We start from the raw sequence: 21,242 nt of genomic DNA, 5'->3' as shown, positions 1-21,242 counted from the left end.
AGTGTTTTCTGTTGGTCCTGTATGGCACGTTTGGTTCAATGCCATAATTGGTAGAGTTCAGAATGCTCTTTGATTGTAGGTGAACTATAAGTCCCAGTAACTACAACTCCCTAATGTCAAGGTCTATTTCCCCCAAACTCCGTGTTCATACTTGGGCATATGGAATATTCGTGCCAAGTTTGGTCCAGATCCATCATTGTTTGAGTCTAGATGTAGGTGAACTACAACTCCAAAACACAAGGTCAATGTCCACCAAACCCTTCTAGAGTTTTCTATTGGTCAGGGGAGTCCTTTGTGCCAAGTTTGGTTCAATTCCACCGTTGGTGGGGTTCATAATGCTCTTTGATTGTAGGTGAACTATAAATCCCAGCAACTACAACTCCCAAATGACAAAATCATTTTTTTTTAGTCAAGGACATCCATTGGGTTGTTAGGTGTCTTGTGTCCAAATTTGGTGTCAATTTGTCCAGTGGTTTTTGGGTTCTGTTAATTCCACAAACGAACCTTACCTTTTTATTTATATAGATTAGTTATTGGAAAGGGTTGGGAACAGTTACTAAAGAAAGCATTAGTATAGGATCCCTCTTTTATATATGTTGCAAATACTTTATTATTAATATTATTGATATTATGATTAATAATATTATTATTGCAGGACGGGCGTCGAAGACCGCTTCAACATGCCCGAAGGAGCCCGAAGGGGCAGCACCAAGAAGGGAGGCAAAACAGGTGAGTATTTCTAACTCAAGGTGCATCTACACTGTTGAATTAATCCAGTTTGGCACCACTTGAACATGCCATGGCTCCATGTGATGGAATCCTTGGAGTTGTAGTTTTGCAGGGTCATTTGCTTCTCTGCTAAAGAGTGCGGATGCACATTATAACCCCTATAATTCCATAGCAATGAGCCATGGGGATCTGAGTAGGGTGGCCTTTTGCAGCTGACAGGTGGTGATTTTGTCAGTGTTGATTGTTTTTAAGTGCAGGCCAAGGTCTTTAGGCACTGCACCCAGTGTGCTGATCACCTCTGGGACCACCATTATTATTATTATTATTATTATTATTATTGTATTGTCGAAGGCTTTCATGGCTGGAATCACTAGGTTCTTGTGGGTTTCTTCGGGCTATAGGGCCATGTTCTAGAGGCATTTCTCCTGACGTTTCGCCTGCATCTATGGCAAGCATCCTCAGAGGTAGTGAGGTCTGTTGGAATTAGGGCAATGGGTTTATATATCTGTGGAATGGCTGGGGTGGGGCAAGGAGCTCTTCTCTGCTGGAGAAGAGAGGAAACAACCAGGCACATCTTAACATCTCTCAACAAAAGATTTTCCCAGGCTCAGCCAGGCCTTCAAATGCTAATGAAGGTGGTCAGTTGAAACATTCACACCTAGCTCCAGCAGAGAAGAGCTCTTTGCCCCACCCCAGCCATTCCACAGATATATAAACCCATTGTCCTAATTCCAACAGACCTCACTACCTCTGAGGATGCTTGCCATAGATGCAGGCGAAACGTGTGCAATGTGCATAGGGATTTTTAAATTGATTTTTCTTTTTTAAAAAACTATAGTCCGGCCCTCCAACGGTCTGAGGGACAGTGAACTGGCCCCCGGTTTAAAAAGTTTGAGGACCCCTGTTCTAGGTTATATGGCCCATAGATTCAGTGAATCCTCTCCTGGTGAAAACCTTTTGCAGGGCAAGGCTGATTCTGTGCACAATTGTGCTGCAAACCCTTTGCATTCACTCGCCCTTTTGCAAAGCTTTGGGTTGCAAAAGGAAATTTTTGCTTGCAAACACAGCTATTTGTGCAGAACTTTTCTAAAGTGGTGGGAGGAGGAAACAATGGGTCGAGATGAGGAAGAAGGAGGGGGAGATGTGGCGGAAAAGGGGGCCAAAGGTGCTTCTTGCACTGAAGCCCTCCCAGGGTGCATTGCGAGGGAAACCACAGCCAGCTTCAAAAGGTGAGAAAAGGCCACAAAAGGATGCTGCAAAGAGAGACGGGAGCGGGTTCTGCGCACATCATAGCATCGTAGATTTGGAAGAGACCCCAAGGACAATGCAGCAGGACACCATCAAAACCCTCCCAACAGATGGACATCCAGGTGTTGTGCCTTACACAGGGATTTCTAAAAATGATTGCATTGTTTTTAATTATGCCGTTCGAGCAAGTCCCGTATTTAATTCTATGCTAATGTTTATTTACGTTAGGTTTTAATACATTGGTTTTAAGTTGATAAATTCCTATATATTTGAATCTATTTTAATAGGACCAGATGTATGTTGTATGTTGTGTTTGCCCTGTCTGTTTTTTATAAGGCCAACTGGCTAATCAATAAAAATTGTTGTTGTTGTTAGGTTTTAATAGACACATTGTGTATGTGTTTTGGCTACTTAGAGTAGTGTTTCTCAACCTTCCTAATGCCGCGACCCCTTAATACAGTTCCTCATGTTGTGGTGACCCCCAACCATCACATTATTTTCGTTGCAACTTCATAATTGTCATTTTGCTACTGTTATGAGTCATCAAAATATCTGATAGGCAGAGTGTATTTTCATTCACTGGACCAAATTTGGCACAAATAACTGATACGCCCAAATTTGAATACTGGTGGGGTTGGGGAGGAGATAGATTTTGTTACTTTAGAGTTATATTTGCTGGGATTTATAGTTCACCTACAATCAAAGAGCATTCTGAACTCCACCAACGATGGAATTGAACCAAACTTGGCACACAGAACTCCCATGACCAACAGAAAATACAACAGAAAGGTTTGGTGGGCATTGACCCTGAGTTGTGTCAGAGGGGTCTTCAAAGACCATCAGGAAACACAGTATTTTCTCTGGGGCATGGGGGTTCTGTGTGCCAAGTTTGGCCCAGTTCCATCGTTGGTGGAGTTCAGAATGCTCTTTGATTGTAGGTGAACTATAAATCCCAACAACTACAACTCCGAAATGTCAAGGTCTATTTTCTCCAAACTCCACTAGTGTTCACATCTGGGCATACAAAGTTTGGTCCTGATCCATCATTGTTTGAGTCCGCAGTGCTCCCTGGATGGAGGTGAACTGCAAGTCCAAAGCTCAAGGTCAATGTTCCCCAAACCCTTCCAGTATTTTCTATTGCTCACAGGAGTTCTGCGTGCCAAGTTTGGCCTAATTCTATCAGTGGTGGGGACCATAATGCTCTTTGATGGTAGGTGAACTATAAATCCCAGCAACTACAACTCCTAAAAGTCAAGGTCTATTTCCTTCAAACTCCACCAGTGTTCACATTTGGGCATATTGAGTATCCATGCTAAGTTTGGTCCTGATCCATCATGATTTGAGTCCACAGTGCTTCTCTGGATGTAGGTGAACTACAGCTCCCAAAATCAAGGTCAATGTCCACCAGAATGCTCTTTGATTGTGGGTGAACTATAAATCCCCGCAACTACAACTCCCAAATGACAAAATCAATCCCCCTCCAATCCCACCAGTATCCAGATTTGAGTGTATTGGGTAGTAAAGGTAAAGGTTTTCCCCTGACTTTAAGTCCAGTCATGTCTGACTCCTCCTTTTGCCACAGCAGTACCTATTGATCTACTCACATTTGCATTTTTTCGAACTGCTAGGTTGGCAGAAGCTGGGGCTAATAGTGGGAGCTCACACAGTTCCCCGGATTTGAACTGGCGACCTTTCGGTCAGCAAGTTCAGCATCTCAGTGGTTCAACCTACTGCGCCATCAGGGGCTCCTTTTCAAATTTGGGCATATTGGGTATTTGTGCCAATTTTCGTCCAGTGAATGAAAATGCATCCTGCATATCAGATATTTACATGACGATTAATAATAGAAGCAAAATTAGTTATGAAGTAGCAATGAAAATAATGTTATGGTTGGGGGTCACCACAACATGAGGAATTGTATTAAGGGGTCGCGGCATTAGGAAGGTTGAGAAACGCTGCATTAACTTTTCCTTAGCTCCCTCCAACCAGAGACCTAATCTCATATCACGGGACAACAGTAGCAAAATGACAGTTCTGAAGTAGCAACGAAAATAATGTTATGGTTGGGGGTCAGCACAACATGAGGAACTGTATTAAGGGGTCGCGGAATTAGGAAGGTTGAGAAACACTGCTTTTGAACATTCATTCCATGAAAATAACTCTTCCTTCCGAGCGGGAGTTTGCTCTCACTTTCTGTTGTCTCACTTAACTATGCGTCGTATGGAATTTGGATGTTTCTAACTCTGAGAATACTTGATTTGCAAGAGCTTTAAAAGCACACCTTTTCGCTTTATGTCTCGAAGCAGCGCCCCGGCCCTCGTCGGTCTCCTCGCTGGGCGGCATCGGTGCTGGCATGGCCTCCGACCCCATGTTGGGCAGCTGCACCTCGGTCAACACCGTCTGTTCAGACAGCGACCGCCCGGTCAGCCTGAGCTCTTCCGCCTCCTCGGCTTCACTCCAGGACAGCCATAGTGCTTTCGGCAGCAGCGGAGGGCTCATCGGTTGTCCGCCGCCTCCGCCGTCTTCATACGCGCACCAAAACGGGAGCGATATCAGCTTGGACCTGACGCCGGTGGCCCTTTTGGATGCCCCTGGGTACCCCAAGGACCACCCCGGGAGGGCCAAAGAGCGGCGGATGAAGCTCTCGCACCTGGACCGGGTGGTGTTGGAGATCGTCGAGACGGAGCAGGCCTATGTGCGGGATCTCCGGAGCATCGTGGAGGTATTTATTTATTTATCGTGTCATCAGCAACCAGACATTTGTATTACATTTTTAACAAAAACAAACAAACAGACAGACAAAACACAAAGTTTGCAAGCTTGGTAGTGGATTAAATGCCCTTTGAGTAGTATCTGGCCCCTTGGAGTGCCTCTGGTGTTGCCGCAAGAAGGTCCTCCCTTGTGCATGTGGCAGGGCTCAGGTTGCATTGCAGCAGGTGGTCAGTGGTTGGCTCTTCTCCACACTCGCATGTCGTGGATTCCACTTTGTAGCCCCATTTCTTAAGGTTGGCTCTGCATCTCGTGGTGCCAGAGCACAGTTTGTTCAGCACCTTCCAGGTCCCCAGGGGGGAGTCTCTCATTTGGTATCAGCCATTGGTTGAAGTTCTGGGTTTGGGCCTGCCACTTTTGAACTCTCGCTTGCTGAGGTGTTCCAGCGAGTGTCTCTGTAGATCTTAGAAAACTATTTCTTGATTTAAGTCGTTGACATGCTGGCTGATACCAAAACAGGGGATGAGCTGGAGATGTCTCTACCTTGGTCCTTTCACTATTGGCTGCTACTTCCCGGCAGATGCCAGGTGGTACAATACTGGCTAAGCAGTGTAATTTCTCCAGTGGTGTAGGGCGCAGACATCCCGTTTGAATGCGGCATGTCTCATTAAGAGCCACATCCACTCTTTTAGCGTGGTGAGATGTGTTCAACACTGGGCATGCGTACTCAGCAGCAGAGCAGCATAGCGCAAGGGCAGATGTCTTCACTGTGTCTGGTTGTGATCCCCAGGTTGTGCCAGTCAGCTTTCGTATGATATTGTTTCTAGCACCCACTTTTTGCTTGATATTCAGGCAGTGCTTCTTGTAGGTCAGAGCACGGCCCAGAGTGACGCTTGAGGGTCGTGGGGGTAAGGGAATTCGGTGGAAATGAGTAGTAGAGTTGGGTGTCATCTACATACAGATGGCACCCAACTCCAAAACTCCGGATAACCTCACCCAATGATTTCATGTAGATATTGAAAAGCATGGGGGATAGAATGGACCTTGTGGGACCCCACAGGTCAAAGGCCACTGGTCTGAGCAGCTTCACCAACTGGGAGCGATCCTCCAGGAAGGAGCGGAGACACTGCAGTGCAGTGGCCCCAAAACCCATTTTGGAGAGCCACCCCAGAAGGATACCATAGTCGATGGTATCAAAAGCCGCTGAGATATCCAGTAGGGCCAACAGGGACACACTCCCCCCGTCAAGCTCTCTTCGGAGGTCATCCACCAAGGTGACCAAAGCCATCTCAGTACCATGGCCAGATCTAAAACCAGACTGCGATGCATCTAGATAGTTGGTACATGCATTGCATGTACCTCAGTTTGAAAAAAATACAGTTCTTATTGACATGTGTTCATAACACAGTACACTGAAAGGGTTAAGAGAGTAAAGATGTGATCCTAGAGCAGGTATGGGCCAACTTGGGTCCTCCAGGTGTTTTGGACTTCAACTCCCACAATTCCTAACAGCCAGGAGACTTGAGTAAATACGAGTATGTGTTCTCTAGCAATTTGTATGAGTGCATCGTCTATACCAGCGGTTCTCAACCTGGGGGTCGCAACCCCCAGGGGGGTCGCCTGGCCATTTTGGAGGGGTCGCAAAATTGAGACCCACTGGTCTATACTGTCGAATGAATGCTGTTTCGGCCTCACTTGAACTGCCCTGGCCCAATGCGATGGAACTATAGGAGTTGTAGTTTCACAAGGTCTTTGGCCTTCTCTGACAGAGTGCTATCGCCCCACCAAACTACAACTCCCAGGGTTATATAGCCTTGAGCCAGGGCAACACTATGGAGATGCACTCCCTGTTGGATCTACTCTAGTTGAATTTTGTGACTAGATTTGGATGGAGAAAAAGTTGTCTCCTGAATACACTGGTTTGTATACGACTGCGCCCCCTTTCCCCCCCAGAAGAGTAAGTGTGAACACTTGCAATCCTCCTCCCTCCTGGCTTTTCTTCCCTCAATGGCTTGCTTTTGTTGGAATTTCTGGAATTCTTTGGTCTCTCTTGGGACCACAAAGTATGGGATGGTTGGGTAGACAGAGCAGAGCAAATGGAGTCGGTCTCTTTGGCTGGAAGGAGAGCGTCTGTTTCTTCCACTTCTCTAAAACTTTGGTGCGTTGTCCCTGATCGTTGAACCCCAGGATGGATTCATTCACACATGTCGTCTTACATTTACATGGGTGTTTTCACAGAATCATAGAACTGGGAGGGACTAGAGTACGCACCTCCTCCTCCTCCTCCTCCTTGGCATTTATACTCTATGCTTCTTCTAATGAAAACACCAGTGTACATGCAAAATGTTATGTCCCATTCACACATAACGTTTTACACTTACATGGGCATTGCAAGGGACAATAGTAACATTGTCGTTGCTGTTATGACATGGGCATTTTCATGGAATCATAATACTGCAAGGGACTATAATACTACCTTTTTTTCTTCTTCTGCCGCCGCCTCCTCCTCCTCCTCTTCCTCCTCCTCTTCCTCTTCTTCCTGTTCTTTCTACTCCTCCTCTTCTTCTTCTTCTTCCTCCTCCTCCTCAACTTTTTTTCTTTTAATTTCTCCTCTTCTTCTTCCTCTTCCTCCTCCTCTTCTTCTTCCTCCTCCTCCTCTTCTTCCTCCTCCTCCTCCTCCTCAACTTTCTTTTCTTCTAATTCCTCCTCTTCTTTCTCTTCCTCCTCCTTCTCAACTTTTTTCTTCTAATTCCTCCTCTTCTTCTTCCTCCTCTTCCTCTTCTTTCTCCTCCTCCTCTTCTTCTTCTTCTTCCTCCTCCTCCTCAACTTTTTTTCTTTTAATTTCTCCTCTTCTTCTTCCTCTTCCTCCTCCTCTTCTTCTTCCTCCTCCTCCTCTTCTTCCTCCTCCTCCTCCTCCTCAACTTTCTTTTCTTCTAATTCCTCCTCTTCTTTCTCTTCCTCCTCCTTCTCAACTTTTTTCTTCTAATTCCTCCTCTTCTTCTTCCTCCTCTTCCTCTTCTTTCTCCTCCTACTCTTCTTCTTCCTCCTCCTCAACTTTCTTTTCTTCTAATTCCTCCTCTTCTTTCTCTTCATCCTCTTCTTTCTCTTCCGCCTCTTCTTCCTCCTCTTCTTCCTGCTCCTCTTCTTCTTGTTCTTCCTCCTTCTCCTCTTGTTCTTCCTCTTCTTTCTCCCCTCCCCTTACTCTTCTTTTTCTTCTAATTCCTCCTCCCCTTTCCCTTCCCCTTCTTCTTCTTCTTCTTTTTCTTCTTCTTTCTCCTCCTCCTCTTCTTTTTTCCTTTTCTTTCTCCTCTTCCTCCTTCCTCTTCTTTTCCTTCCTCCTCCTCCTCCTGTTCTTCCTCTTCCTCCTCCTCCTCTTTTCTTCTTCTTCTTTCTCCCCTCCTCCTTACTCTTCTTTTTATTCTAATTCCTCCACCTCTTCCCCTTCTTCTTCTCCTTCTCCTTCTTCTTTATCCTCCTCTTCTTTTTCCATTTCTTTCTCCTCTTCCTCCTTCCTCTTCTTTCCTCTTCTTCTTCCTCCTCCTCTTCCTCTTCCTCCTCTTCTTCCTCCTCCTCCTCCTTACTTTTTTCCTTCTAATTCCTCAACCTTTTCCTCCTCCTCCTCTTCTCCTTCCTGTACTTCTCCCCCCTCTTCTTCCTCCTCTTCTTTTTCTCCTTCTTCTCATTATTATCATTATTATTATTCTCCCATATTACTTTCTTCCTTTCTTATGATAAAAATACCAATTTACCTTTTTTCTAATTAAAAATAATGCTAATGTGCATCTATATGGACGTTTTCATCAAATCACAGACTTGGGAGAGGCTATAGAACAGCAAGATGATGGGGATGTACATTTATATCCCACCGAATGAGACCGAAGCGGGCTCACATGTCATTTAAATGCAATCCAAGTTGAAAACATCTTCTGCCTGAGACCCTTCTCAGTTCAATTCAAGCAAAAACAAACTGCGACAGCCTCTCCCAGTTTGTGTATAGAATCATAGAATCAAAGAGTTGGAAGAGACCTCCTGGGCCATCCAGTCCAACCCCATTCTGCCAAGAAGCAGGAATATTGCATTCAAATCACCCCTGACAGATGGCCATCCAGCCTCTGTTTAAAAGCTTCCAGAGAAGGAGCCTCCACCACACTCTGGGGCAGAGAGTTCCACTGCTGAACAGCTCTCACAGTCAGGAAGTTCTTCCTCGTGTTCAGATGGAATCTCCTCTCTTGTAGTTTGAAGCCATTGTTCCATTGCGTCCTAGTCTCCAGGGAAGCAGAAAACAAGCTTGCTCCCTCCTCCTCCCTGTGGCTTCCTCTCACATATTTATACATGGTTATCATATCTCCTCTCAGCCTTCTCTTCTTCAGGCTAAACATGCCCAGCTCCTTAAGCCGCTCCTCATAGGGCTTGTTCTCCAGACCCTGGATCATTTTAGTCTCCCTCCTCTGGACACATTCCAGCTTGTCAATGTCTCCCTTGAATTGTGGTGCCCAGAATTGGACACAGTATTCCCGGTGTGGTCTAACCAAAGCAGAATAGAGCATGGGGAGCATGACTTCCCTGCATCTAGACACTAGGCTCCTCTTGATGCAGGCCAAAATCCCATTGGCTTTTTTTGCCGCCACATCACATTGTTGGCTCATGTTTAACTTGTTGTCCACGAGGACTCCAAGATCTTTTTCACACGTACTGCTCTTGAGCCAGGCCTCCCCAATTCTGTATCTTTGCATTTCGTTTTCCTGCCTAAGTGGAGTCTCTTGCATTTGTCCCTGTTGAACTTCATTGTGTTAGTTTTGGCCAATCATCTCTCTAATCTGTCAAGATCGTTTTGAATCCTGCTCCTGTCCTCTGGAGTATTGGCTCTCCCTCCCCATTTGGTGTCATCTGCAAACTTGATGATCTTGCCTTCTAGCCCTTCGTCTAAGTCATTAATAAAGATGTTTTTAATTGCTTTGGCCATCCCTAACGAGATTCCAAATGCATTTAAACAGCACTCCAAATTATCTAAAGGCCTTTAAAAAAAGCGATAGTTTCCCATATTGATGGGGATTTGCAGCCATGCACCTGTGGAGACTCCCAGGTTGATGTGGGGTGTCTGCCCATTGCCTCTCCATTGCAAGCTGTTTGTATGTCTGATTTGTTTATCTCTCTTCCGACAGGATTACCTCGGCTGCATCATCGACTGTGGGCAGCTGCCACTCAAACCCGAACAGGTCAATGCCTTGTTTTGCAATATTGAAGATATCTACGAATTCAACAGGTATTTATTTATCATAACTGAAGGTTCAGTTGTAATGTATTGTAATGTAACTTGGCATTATACTAAATGTCCTTTGACCAGTAGCTGGCCACTTGGAGTGTCTCTGGTGTTGCTATAGAAGGCCCTCCATTGTGCATGTGGCAGGGCTCAGGCTGCATTGTAGTACGTGGTCTGTGGTTTGCTCTTCTCCACACACGCATGTCGTGGACTCCACTTCGTGGCCCCATTTCTTGAGGTTGGCTCTGCATCTCGTGGTGCCAGAGCGCAGTCTGTTCAGCACCTTCCAAATCTCCCAGTCTTCTGTATACCCAGGAGGGAGTCTCTCATCTGGTCTCAGCCACTGATTGAGGTTCTGGGTTTGAGCCTGCCACTTTTGGACTCTTGCTTGCTGAGGTGTTCCTGCAAATATATCTGTAGATCTTAGGAAGCTATTCATCCGGTCTCAGACACTGATTGACGTTCTGGGTTTGAGCCTGCCACTTTTGGACTCTTGCTTGCTGAGGTGTTCCTGCAAATATCTCTGTAGATCTTAGGAAGCTATTTCTTGATTTAAGGCATTGGCATGCTGGCTGATATCCGAACAGAGGATGGGTCGGAGATGCCACTGACCTGGTCCTTTCACTATTAGTTGCTACTTCCTGGCGGATATTAGGTGATGCAATACCAGCCAAACAGTGTAATTTCTCCAGTGGTGTAGGGCGCAGACACTCTGTGATAATGCGGCATGTCTAATTAAGAGCCACATCCACCATTTTAACATGGTGAGGTGTGTTCCACACTGGGCATGCATACTCAGCAGCAGAGTAGCATAGCACAGAATCCCTCCTGTATGCCCATGAGGGAGTCTCTCATCTGGTCTCAGCCATTGATTGAGGTTCTGGGTTTTTGCCTGCCACTTTTGGACTCTTGCTTGCTGAGGTGTTCCAGCAAATATCTCTGTAGATCTTAGAAAACTATTTCTTGATTTAAGTTGTTGACGAGTGACGAGCTGGCTGATATCCAAACAGGGGATGAGCTGGAGATGTCTCCAGCATAATTAAAAACATAAATATTGTATATACAGTGTATGTATGTATATAAATGTGTGTGTGTGTGTATAAGAAACATATCTCATTGAGTACACCTTGTAATCAATGTCAGCAAACGTGACATTGATTACAAGGTGTGGGGTCAGTGGGACAGCAACTCCACTCCAGTTTGAATATGTTTTCATGGTTTTTAATTTGACATTTTAAAATATTGTTTATATTTAATCCTGTTTTGACATGTGCATATTTGTATATTTTAAATTGTGTGCTGATGCTTTTATGTCAGGCTGCTTTGAGTATCCTTCGAGAGGGCTAAAGTGGAGTATAATGATAATAATAATAAGAAGCTAATGCTTTTATGTTTTATTTATCGTGTCATCAGCAACCAGACATTTGTATTACATTTTTAACAACAACAAACAAACAAACAAACAAACAAACAAACAAACAAACAAACAGACAAAACACAGAATTTGCAAGCTTGGTAGTTGATTAAATGTGCTTTGACCAGTATCTGAGTACTTGGAGTGCCCCTGGTGTTACTGTAAGAAGGTCCTTATTGTGCATGCAACAGGGCTCAGGCTGCATTGTAGTACGTGGTCTATGGTTTGCTCTTCTCCACACTCGCATGTCGTGGACTCCACTTCGTGGCCCCATTTCTGAAGGTTGGCTCTGCATCTCGTGGTGCCAGAGCGCAGTCTGTTCAACACCTTCCAAGTCACCCAGTCTTCTTTGTGCCCAAGAGAGAGTCCCTCATCCGGTCTCAGCCACTGATTGAGGTTTCCTGGTTTTAGCCTGCCACATTTGGACTCTTGCTTGCTGAGGAGTTCCTGCAAATATCTTGATTTAAGGCATTGGAATGCTGGCTGATATCTGAACAGAGGATGGGTCAGAGATGTCTCTGTCTTAGTCCTTTCACTATTGGTTGCTACTTCCCGGCGGATATTGGGTGATGCAATACCAGCCAAAAAGTGTAATTTCTCCAGTGGTGTAGGGCGCAGACACCCAGTGATAATGCAGCATGTCTCATTAAGAGCCACATCCACCATTTTAACATGGTGAGGTGTGTTCCACACAGGGCACGCATACTCAGCATACTCAGCAGCAGAGTAGCATAGCACAGAATCCCTCCTGTATGCCCATGAGGGAGTCTCTCATCTGGTGTCAGCCACTGATTGAGGTTCTGGGTTTTTGCCTGCCACTTTTGGACTCTTGCTTGCTGAGGTGTTCCTGAAAATATCTCTGTAGATCTTAGAAAACCATTTCTTGATTTAAGTCATTGGCTTGCTGGCTGATACCCAAACAGGGGATGAGCTGGAGATGTCACTGCCTTGGTCCTTTCAATATGGTGTCAGCCACTGATTGAGGTTCTGGGTTTTTGCCTGCCACTTTTGGACTCTTGCTTGCTGAGGTGTTCCTGAAAATATCTCTGTAGATCTTAGAAAACAATTTCTTGATTTAAGTTGTTGATGTGCTGGCTGATACCCAAACAGGGGATGAGCTGGAGATGTCTCTGCCTTGGTCCTTTCACTATCGGCTGCTACTTCCAAGCATATGTCAGATGGTGCAATATTGGCTAAACAATATACCGTATATTCTGGCATATAAAACTTTTTAATCCAGGAAAATCTTAATTAAAAATAATGGTTTGCTCTGGAAGTGAACCATCCTCTTCAGGTGTCATTATTTGGCAGGGACACTCTGGATTACTCCTGTGCATTCCCACTTTTTTAGTTGTGATTAAAATGTCCCGGTTTCCATCTCCTCCTTCATCCTCAGCTGACTTCGGTTGCTGCAAAAGGGCAAAAATGGCTTGCAATTGACTTCAAGTGAAAACAAACTGCTACAACCTCTCTGAGCTCATCTCCAATAACTTTTGCATTCAGAGGTCTCTTGGTCCTATGTTTCCCGAAATGTTGGGAGGTCTAGTTCCACCCAGCAAGACATTAGGGAGTATTATGGCGACCCATCACACCAATATGATAAATGGGCCCAGCAGGGTCCTTCCGTCGTGGGGTGATTTTGCTTTCTGTGAGCTCTCCGGGTCTGTTTTCGCAGCAATTAACAGCGAGACGGAAGGGTTTTGGGGGTTTTTTTGTGAAAGGAAATGCTTTTGGCCTTGGAATTTGCTGAGGTTGTAATCTGAGCAGGGAAGAGGGGCTTCGAAAGGGGCCGGGTGTTTTCTTACTGCGAAAAGAAAGAAAGAAAGACTAAGACAGAGGTCTGAGAAAGAGCATCGGGTTTAGAAGGACATTGCCAACTCCTTTTGTAGAAAGAAGGACTTGGGAAAGTGCCATTTTGGGAAACGTAGCAGATGGGGGCCTTCGGGATCTGTAGTCCTTCCAGAAAAGGAGCTTTTCCAGGCTTTAAAGGGAGCATCAGAAGTGTTTCATTCATTCATTAGCCTCATTGTTGGGAAACCAAACTTAAATATGTAAAGAGTGCCTCTGAGCATGGGTTGAGTTCATTGGTGTATATACACACACACATATATATATATGCGGGTTAAACCACTGAGCTGCTGAACTTGCTGACCAAAAGGTCGGCAGTTCGAATCTGAGGAGTGGGGTGAGCTCCCACTGTTAGCCCCAGCTTATGCCAACCTCTCTCTCTCTCTCTCTCTCTCTCTCTCTATACACACACACACACACATATATATATATATATATATGCGGGTTAAACCACTGAGCTGCTGAACTTGCTGACCAAAAGGTCGGCAGTTTGAATCTGAGGAGTGGGGTGAGCTTCCACTGTTAGCCCCAGCTTCTGCCAACCTCGCAGTTTGAAAACATGCAAATGGCGGGGGGGGGGGGGTAAATAGATCAGTAGGTACCGCTTTGGTGGGAGGGTAACAGTGTTCCATGCAGTCATGCTGGCCACATGACCTCAGAGATGTCTATGGACAATGCCAGCTCTTCGGCTTAGAAATGGAGATGTGCACCATCCCCCAGAGCAGGACACATCTAGACGAATGTCAAGGGGAAACCTTTACCTTTACCTTTACCTATATATATACACACACACATATGCGGGTTAAAGCACTGAGCTGCTGAACTTGCTGACCAAAAGGTCGGCAGTTCGAATCTGGGGAACAGGGTGAGCTCCCACTGTTAGCCCCAGCTTCTGCCAACCTAGCATTCGAAAACATGCAAATGGGGGTGGGAGGGGTGTGAATAGATCGATAGGTACCGCTTTGGTGGGAAGGTAACAGTGTTCCATGCAGTTCGAATCTGGGGAACAGGGTGAGCTCCCACTGTTAGCCCCAGCTTCTGCCAACCTAGCAGTTCGAAAACATGCAAATGTGAGTAGATCAACAAGTACCGCTCAGGCGGGAAGGTAACAGCGCTCCATGCAGTCATGCTGGCCACATGACCACATGAGGTGTCTATGGACAATGCCGGCTCTTCAGTTTAAAAATGGAGATGAGCACCACCCCCCAGAGTAGGACACAACTAGACTGAATGTCAAGGGGAAACCTTTACCTTTACCTACATACATATACCATATACATATACATATATATATACACACACACAAATGCACACACACCTATATATATATACTAGCTTGGGGACCCGGCGTTGCCCGGGTTATTAGAGAAAGTGGGTAATGGCGGTTCTGTATGCCAAGTTTGGTCTTTATTGGTCTTTGGATAATGGCAGCATTATTTTCAGGAAGTGAGTGAAGGTACTTGAAGTCCCATCATCCATGGGCCATCCTCCTACAAACAGCAGCAGGATATAGAGTGGGTCATGGGGGCTCTTTGTGCCAAGTTTGGTCTTTATCAGTCATTAGATGAGGGTGGCAGTGGTGTCAGTAAGTGAGTGAAGGTATTGCAAGTCCCATCATCCAAAGTCCATCCCCTTTCAAATTGCAGCAGGATGTAGAGTGGATCATGGGGGCTCTGTGTGCCAAGTGTGGTCTTGATTGGTCATTAGAAGAGGGTTGCAGCAATCTTTGGAAGGGAGTAGAAGGTACTTGAAGTCCCATCATCCATGGTCTGTCCTCCTCCAAACTGCACCAGGATGTAGAGTGGGTCATTGGAGCTCCATGTGGCAAGTTTAGTCTTGATTAGTCATTGGCGAGGGTCTCAGTGGTCTCAGGAAGTGAGCAAAGGTACTGCAAGTCCCATCATCCATCTCCAAAGTTTCCCAAATAACACCAGGGCGTAAAGTGGGTCATGAGAGGTCTATGTGCCAAGTTTGGTGTTGATCCGTCATTGGATGAGGTTTGCAGAGGTCTCAGAATGTGAGTGAAGGTACTGGAAGTTCCATCATCCATGGTCCAGCCTTCTCAAAAACTGCAGCAGGATGTAGAGTGGGTCATGGGGGCTCTGTGTGCCAACTTTGGTCTTGATTGGTCATTAGATGTGTTTTGCAGCAGTCTTGGGTAGTGGAGGTACTTGAAGTCCCATCATCCATGGTCTGTCGTCCTCCAAACTGCTCTAGGATGTAGAGTGGGTCATTGAAGCTCCATGTGCCAAGTTTAGTCTTGATGAGTCATTGGCGTGGGTCTCAGTGGTCTCAGGAAGTGAGTGAAGTGACTGCAAGTCCCATCATCCATTGTCAAAATCTTCCAAACCGCACCAGGATGTAGAGTGAGTTATGCGGACTCTCTGTGTAAATTGTGGTCCTGATCCATCATTGTTGGAAGTTATAATGGTCTTAGGAAGGGAGTGCAGGTATTGCAAGTCCCATCGTCCATGGTGCATCCTCCTTCAAACTGCACCTGGATGTAGAGTGCGTCATGGAGACTCAGTGTGCCAAGTTTGGTATTTTTTCGTAATTGGATGAGGGTTGCAGTGGTCTGAAGAATGAGCAATGGTACTGCAAGTCCCATAATCCATGGTCCATCCCCAGCCAAACCACACCAGGACGTAAAGTGGGTCATGAGAGGTCTCTGTGCGAAGTTTGGTCCTGATCAGTCATTGGATAAGGTTAACAGCGGTCTCAGAATGTGAGTGGTGGTACTGCAAGTCCCATCATCCATGGTTCATAGTCCTCCAAACTGCAGTAGGATGTAGATTGGGTGATGGGGGCTCTGTGTGCCTATTTCGGTCTGTATTGGGAGTGTTCTGACCCAGCCCCCGGCCTTTCCTTTCCTCTCTTTCTCATCTCGGAATGTTGGATTTGAGGCTAGCCAATCAGAGACCATATGCAAATTTCCTTCTGTCATGCCCCGTTTCTGCCATGAACCCTCTTCTCCACCAGGGGCTCCTATTGAAGCTGGCCAATCAGAGACCATATGCAAATAGCACCACAGCGGCAGCCAATCAGAACGCTGGCACATACACCTTCCGCCCTCCGCACCTCTGTCCTTCCCATACAAACACTCTTCTTTATTATATATATAGATATATATATATATATATATATATATATCAAACTCCTTTCTACAATATATATATATATATATATATATATATATATATATATATATATATATATGACTTAAACTGGTGAAAACTGGTAAAAACAATACCCTATACAGTTAATGAGCCATACATTAAGGCCAAGAGTGTGCCACACATTAAGATCAAGGATGTGAAATGCATTAATGCATAAGAATGTGCAATACATTAAGGCCAAGGATGTGCCATAGATTAATACAAAAAATGTCAAACACATTAATGTCAAGGATGTGCAACACTTTAAGGACAAAGCTGTGTCGTACATTAATGCCAACAGTGTGTCATACATTAAGGTCAAGGATCTGCAACCCATTAAGGACAAAAGTGTGTCATACATTAAGGCTAAGGGTATGCTATACATCAAGGCTAAGAGTGTGCCACACATTAGGGCCAATGATGTGCAACACATTAACGCAAAGGATGTGCCATACATTAAGATGAAGGATGCACAATACATTAATACAAAGGATGTAAAATACATTAATGCATTAATGCAAATCATGTGAAACATATTAATGCCAAGGTTGTGCCATATATTAATGCCAAGGAGGTGAAACACAAAGGATGGACAACACAATAAAATCAAGGATGTGCAACACATTAATGCCATGAGTGTTCCATACCGTAATGCCAAGGAGGTGCCATACGTTAATGCCCACAGTGTACCACACATTAAGACCAAAGATGTGCAATACATTAATTCACAGGATGTGCAACACATTAATGCAAAAAACGTGCAATACATTAATGCAAAGAATATGCAACAAATTAAGTTCAAGAATGTGTGGCAAAGGATGTGCCACACATTAAGGCCAAGGGCATGAAATACATTAAAACCAGGGATTTGTAACACATTAAGGACAAAAGTGTGCCCTATATTAAGGCCAAGGATGTGCTTTACATTAATGCCAAAGATGTGCAACATATTAATGCCCATGTTGTGCCATACATTAAGGCCAAGGGTGTGAAACACATTAATGCAAATGATGTACAATACATCAGTGCAAAGAATGTGCAATATATTAATGTCAAGGATGTGCAACACATCAAAGCTAAGGATGTGCAACATATTAAGGTTTAAGGAAGTGCAGCACATTAAGGCCAAGGATGTGCAACGCATTATGACCCAGGATGTGCAACCCATTAATGCAAAGGCTGTGAAATACATTAATGCAAAGAATATGCAACACATCATGACCAAGGATGTGCAACATATTATGACCAAGTATGTGTAACCCATTAATGCAAAGGCTGTGAAATACATTAATGCAAAGAATATGCAACATATTGATGCAAAGGATGTGCAACACATTATGACCAAGGATGTGCAATACAGTGCCAAGAGTGCCATACATTAATTCCATAAGTGAGCCATACATTAAGACCATGGATGTGCAACACATTATGGCCAAGGATGTGCAATACAGTGCCAAGAGTGCCATACATTAATTCCATAAGTGAGCCATACATTAAGACCATGGATGTGCAACACATTATGACCAAGGATGTGCAATACAGTGCCAAGAGTGCCATACATTAATTCCATAAGTGAGCCATACATTAAGACCATGGATGTGCAACACATTATGACCAAGGATGTGCAATACAGTGCCAAGAGTGCCATACATTAATTCCATAAGTGAGCCATACATTAAGACCATGGATGTGCAACACATTATGGCCAAGGATGTGCAATACAGTGCCAAGAGTGCCATACATTAATTCCATAAGTGAGCCATACATTAAGACCATGGATGTGCAACACATTATGACCAAGGATGTGCAATACAGTGCCAAGAGTGCCATACATTAATTCCATAAGTGAGCCATACATTAAGACCATGGATGTGCAACACATTATGACCAAGGATGTGCAATACAGTGCCAAGAGTGCCATACATTAATTCCATAAGTGAGCCATACATTAAGACCATGGATGTGCAACACATTATGGCCAAGGATGTGCAACAGGCTGTGAAACAAATTAAGGTTGAGGGTGTGCAATACATTATGACCAAGGATGTGCAACCCATTAATGCAAAGGCTGTGAAATACATTAATGCAAAGAATATGCAACACATTGATGCAAAGGATGTGCAGCACATTAATGCAAAAGATGTGCAACACATTAAGGTTGAGGATGTGCAACACATTATGACCAAGGATGTGAAACACAGTGCCAAGAGTGCCATACATTAATTCCATAAGTGAACCATACATTAAGGCCAAGGATGTGCAACACATTATGGCCAAGCATGTGCAACCCATTAATGCAAAGAATGTGAAATACATTAATGCAAAGGATTTGCAACACATTAAGGTTGAGGATGTGCAACACATTATGACCAAGGATGTGCAATACAGTGCCAAGAGTGCCATACATTAATTCCATAAGTGAGCCATATATTAAGGCCAAGGATGCGAAACACATTATGGCCAAGGATGTGCAACACATTAATGCAAAGGATGTGCAACACATTATGACCAAGGATGTGCAATACAGTGCCAGGAGTGCCATACATTAATTCCATAAGTGAGCCATATATTAAGGCCAAGGATGCGAAACACATTATGGCCAAGGATGTGCAACACATTAATGCAAAGGATGTGCAACACATTATGACCAAGGATATGCAATACAGTGCCAGGAGTGCCATACATTAATTCCATAAGTGAGCCATATATTAAGGCCAAGGATGTGCAACCCATTAATGCAAAGAATGTGCAGTACATTAAAGCAAAGGATTTGAAACACATCAAGGTTGTGGATGTGCAACACATTATGACCAAGGATGTGCAACATAGTGCCAAGGATGTGAAACACATTATGGCCAAGGATGTGCAGCAGGCTGTGCAACACATTAATGCAAGGGATGTGCAACACATTAATGCAAAGGATGTGCAACAAATTGTGCAACACATTAATGCAAAGGGTGTGCAACACATTATGGCCAAGGATGTGAAACAGGCTGTGCAACACATTAATGCAAAGGATGTGCAACACATTAATGCAAAGGGTGTGCAACACATTATGGCCAAGGATGTGCAACACTATACCAAGAGTGCCATACATTAATTCCATGAGTGTGCTATACATTAAGTCCAAGGAAGTGCAATACCTTAATGCCGAGGACACCTTGTTCCCTGGGAAGGGGTTTTTGGCTAATTTCCATGCATTCCTCCCCTCCTTTCTCTCTTCTTTCCCCTTCCTTCGTTCCCTCCTTGTCCCTCCCCTGCTGCGTTTTTCGGGGTTTTTGCTTTGTGAAAGCTGGTCTCCTGCCAAGGGCTCCATCAACCAACCTGCTTCTCCATCTGGGCCTGTTTAAAAGCTTAAGCGAAACCCAATGGGGGGCACAGACAGAGGATGTGGGGGAGCCGTGGGGTCTGCGGTCTTCCCTTTAGAAGCAGCCCACCACCCCCTTTCCAGGGTTAACCCTTGAAGGGAAAGGCCAGGATCAACCGAACTGGCTTGGTTTGCCAAAGCTCACGAAAGCGACTTTTGGGGACTCCGACACCCATCATCTTTGGCACATGGGAGTTGTGGTCCCCCAAAATATAAGGGGATGAACCTTATTAACACTCAGTTAATCTGAACTCTCGTGCCCCTTCTACACTGCCATATAAAATCCAGATTATCTCCTTTGAACTGGATTATATGAGTCTACACTGTCATATAATCCAGTTCAAAGCAGATAATCTGGATTTTATATGGCAGTGTAGGAGGGGACCTCAAACAACCAGCAAAAAAGTCAAAGTGATCATGCTTTAAATAAAAATAAAAATAAAATCAGCTTTTAATAATGCAATAAAATCAGTTGAGCTGCAAGGAGAAGTGGCCAATACATTTATTATTATTATTATTATTATTATTATTATTATTATTATTTCACACTGAAATAGTGTTACATCAAGTATGTCCCTCATAGGAAACCTGCTACAAAACAGGAGCTTCTTTGTTGAGTTTCAGGGCCAGAGAAGCAGATGGCGGAAACAGAAGAACGGCCTGCCTCAGGGGAGCGTGTTTGCTCCATCCATGTTCAACATCTACACAAATGACCAGCCACTGCCAGAAGGGACAGAGAGCTTCATCTATGCTGATGATCGTGCCATCACCGCTCAAGCAGGGAGCTTTGAGATGGTAGAACAGAAGCTCTCCGAAGCTCTAGGTGCTCTTACTGCCTATTACAGGGAAAACCAGCTGATCCCTAATCCATCCAAAACACAGGCATGTGCTTTTCACCTTAAGAACAGACAAGCATCCCGAGCTCTGAGGATTATTAACTGGGAAGGAATCCCACTGGAGCATTGCAGCGCACCCAAGTACCTCAGAGTCACTATGGACCGTGCTCTGACCTACAAGAAGCACTGCCTGAACATCAAGCAAAAAGTGGACGCTAGAAACAACATCATACGAAAGCTGACTGGCACAACCTAGGGATCACAACCAGACACAGTGAAGACATCTGCCCTTGCGCTATGCTACTCTGCTGCTTAGTACGGATGCCCAGTTTGGAACACATCTCACCACACTAAAACAGTGGATGTGGCTCTTAATGAAACATGCCGCATTATCACAGGGTGTCTGCGCCCTACACCACTGGAGAAACTACACTGCCTAGCCGGTATTGCACCACCTGACATCCGCCGGGAAGTAGCAGCCAATAGTGAATGGACCAAGGCAGGGACATCTCCAGCTCATCCCCTGTTTGGGTATCAGCCAGCACGTCAACGACTTAAATCAAGACATAGTTTTCTTAGATCTACAGAGACACTCGCTGGAACACCTCAGCAAGCAAGAGTCCAAAAGTGGCAGGCTCAAACCCAGAAGAGCAAACCATTGACCACCTGCTGCAAT

At 44.8% G+C, this 21,242-nt stretch overlaps 1 protein-coding gene across 2 annotated transcripts in view; it reads left to right on the top strand.

Annotated features, from left to right (window-relative positions):
• Positions 1-660: 660 nt before the first annotated feature.
• LOC132780543 (pleckstrin homology domain-containing family G member 2-like) overlaps positions 661-21,242 on the top strand; it is a 62,982-nt gene continuing 42,400 nt past the window's right edge. The window contains exons 1-3 of one of the 2 annotated variants that reach the window (XM_067461070.1): positions 661-729; positions 4,284-4,699; positions 9,849-9,949. In XM_067461070.1, coding sequence (XP_067317171.1) covers positions 681-729; positions 4,284-4,699; positions 9,849-9,949 — 566 coding nt within the window. In that variant the 5' untranslated portion in view covers positions 661-680. Of the gene's footprint in view, positions 730-4,280; positions 4,700-9,848; positions 9,950-21,242 lie in introns of both variants that reach the window. The other variant, XM_067461069.1, reaches the window with a different exon arrangement.

The sequence above is a fragment of the Anolis sagrei genome, chromosome X, assembly GCF_037176765.1.
Source record: "Anolis sagrei isolate rAnoSag1 chromosome X, rAnoSag1.mat, whole genome shotgun sequence".
In the NCBI taxonomy this organism is placed as follows: Eukaryota; Metazoa; Chordata; class Lepidosauria; order Squamata; family Dactyloidae; genus Anolis; species Anolis sagrei.
The sequence above is the reverse complement of the archived record's forward strand: the minus strand, read 5'-3'. Positions and strand labels throughout refer to the sequence as shown.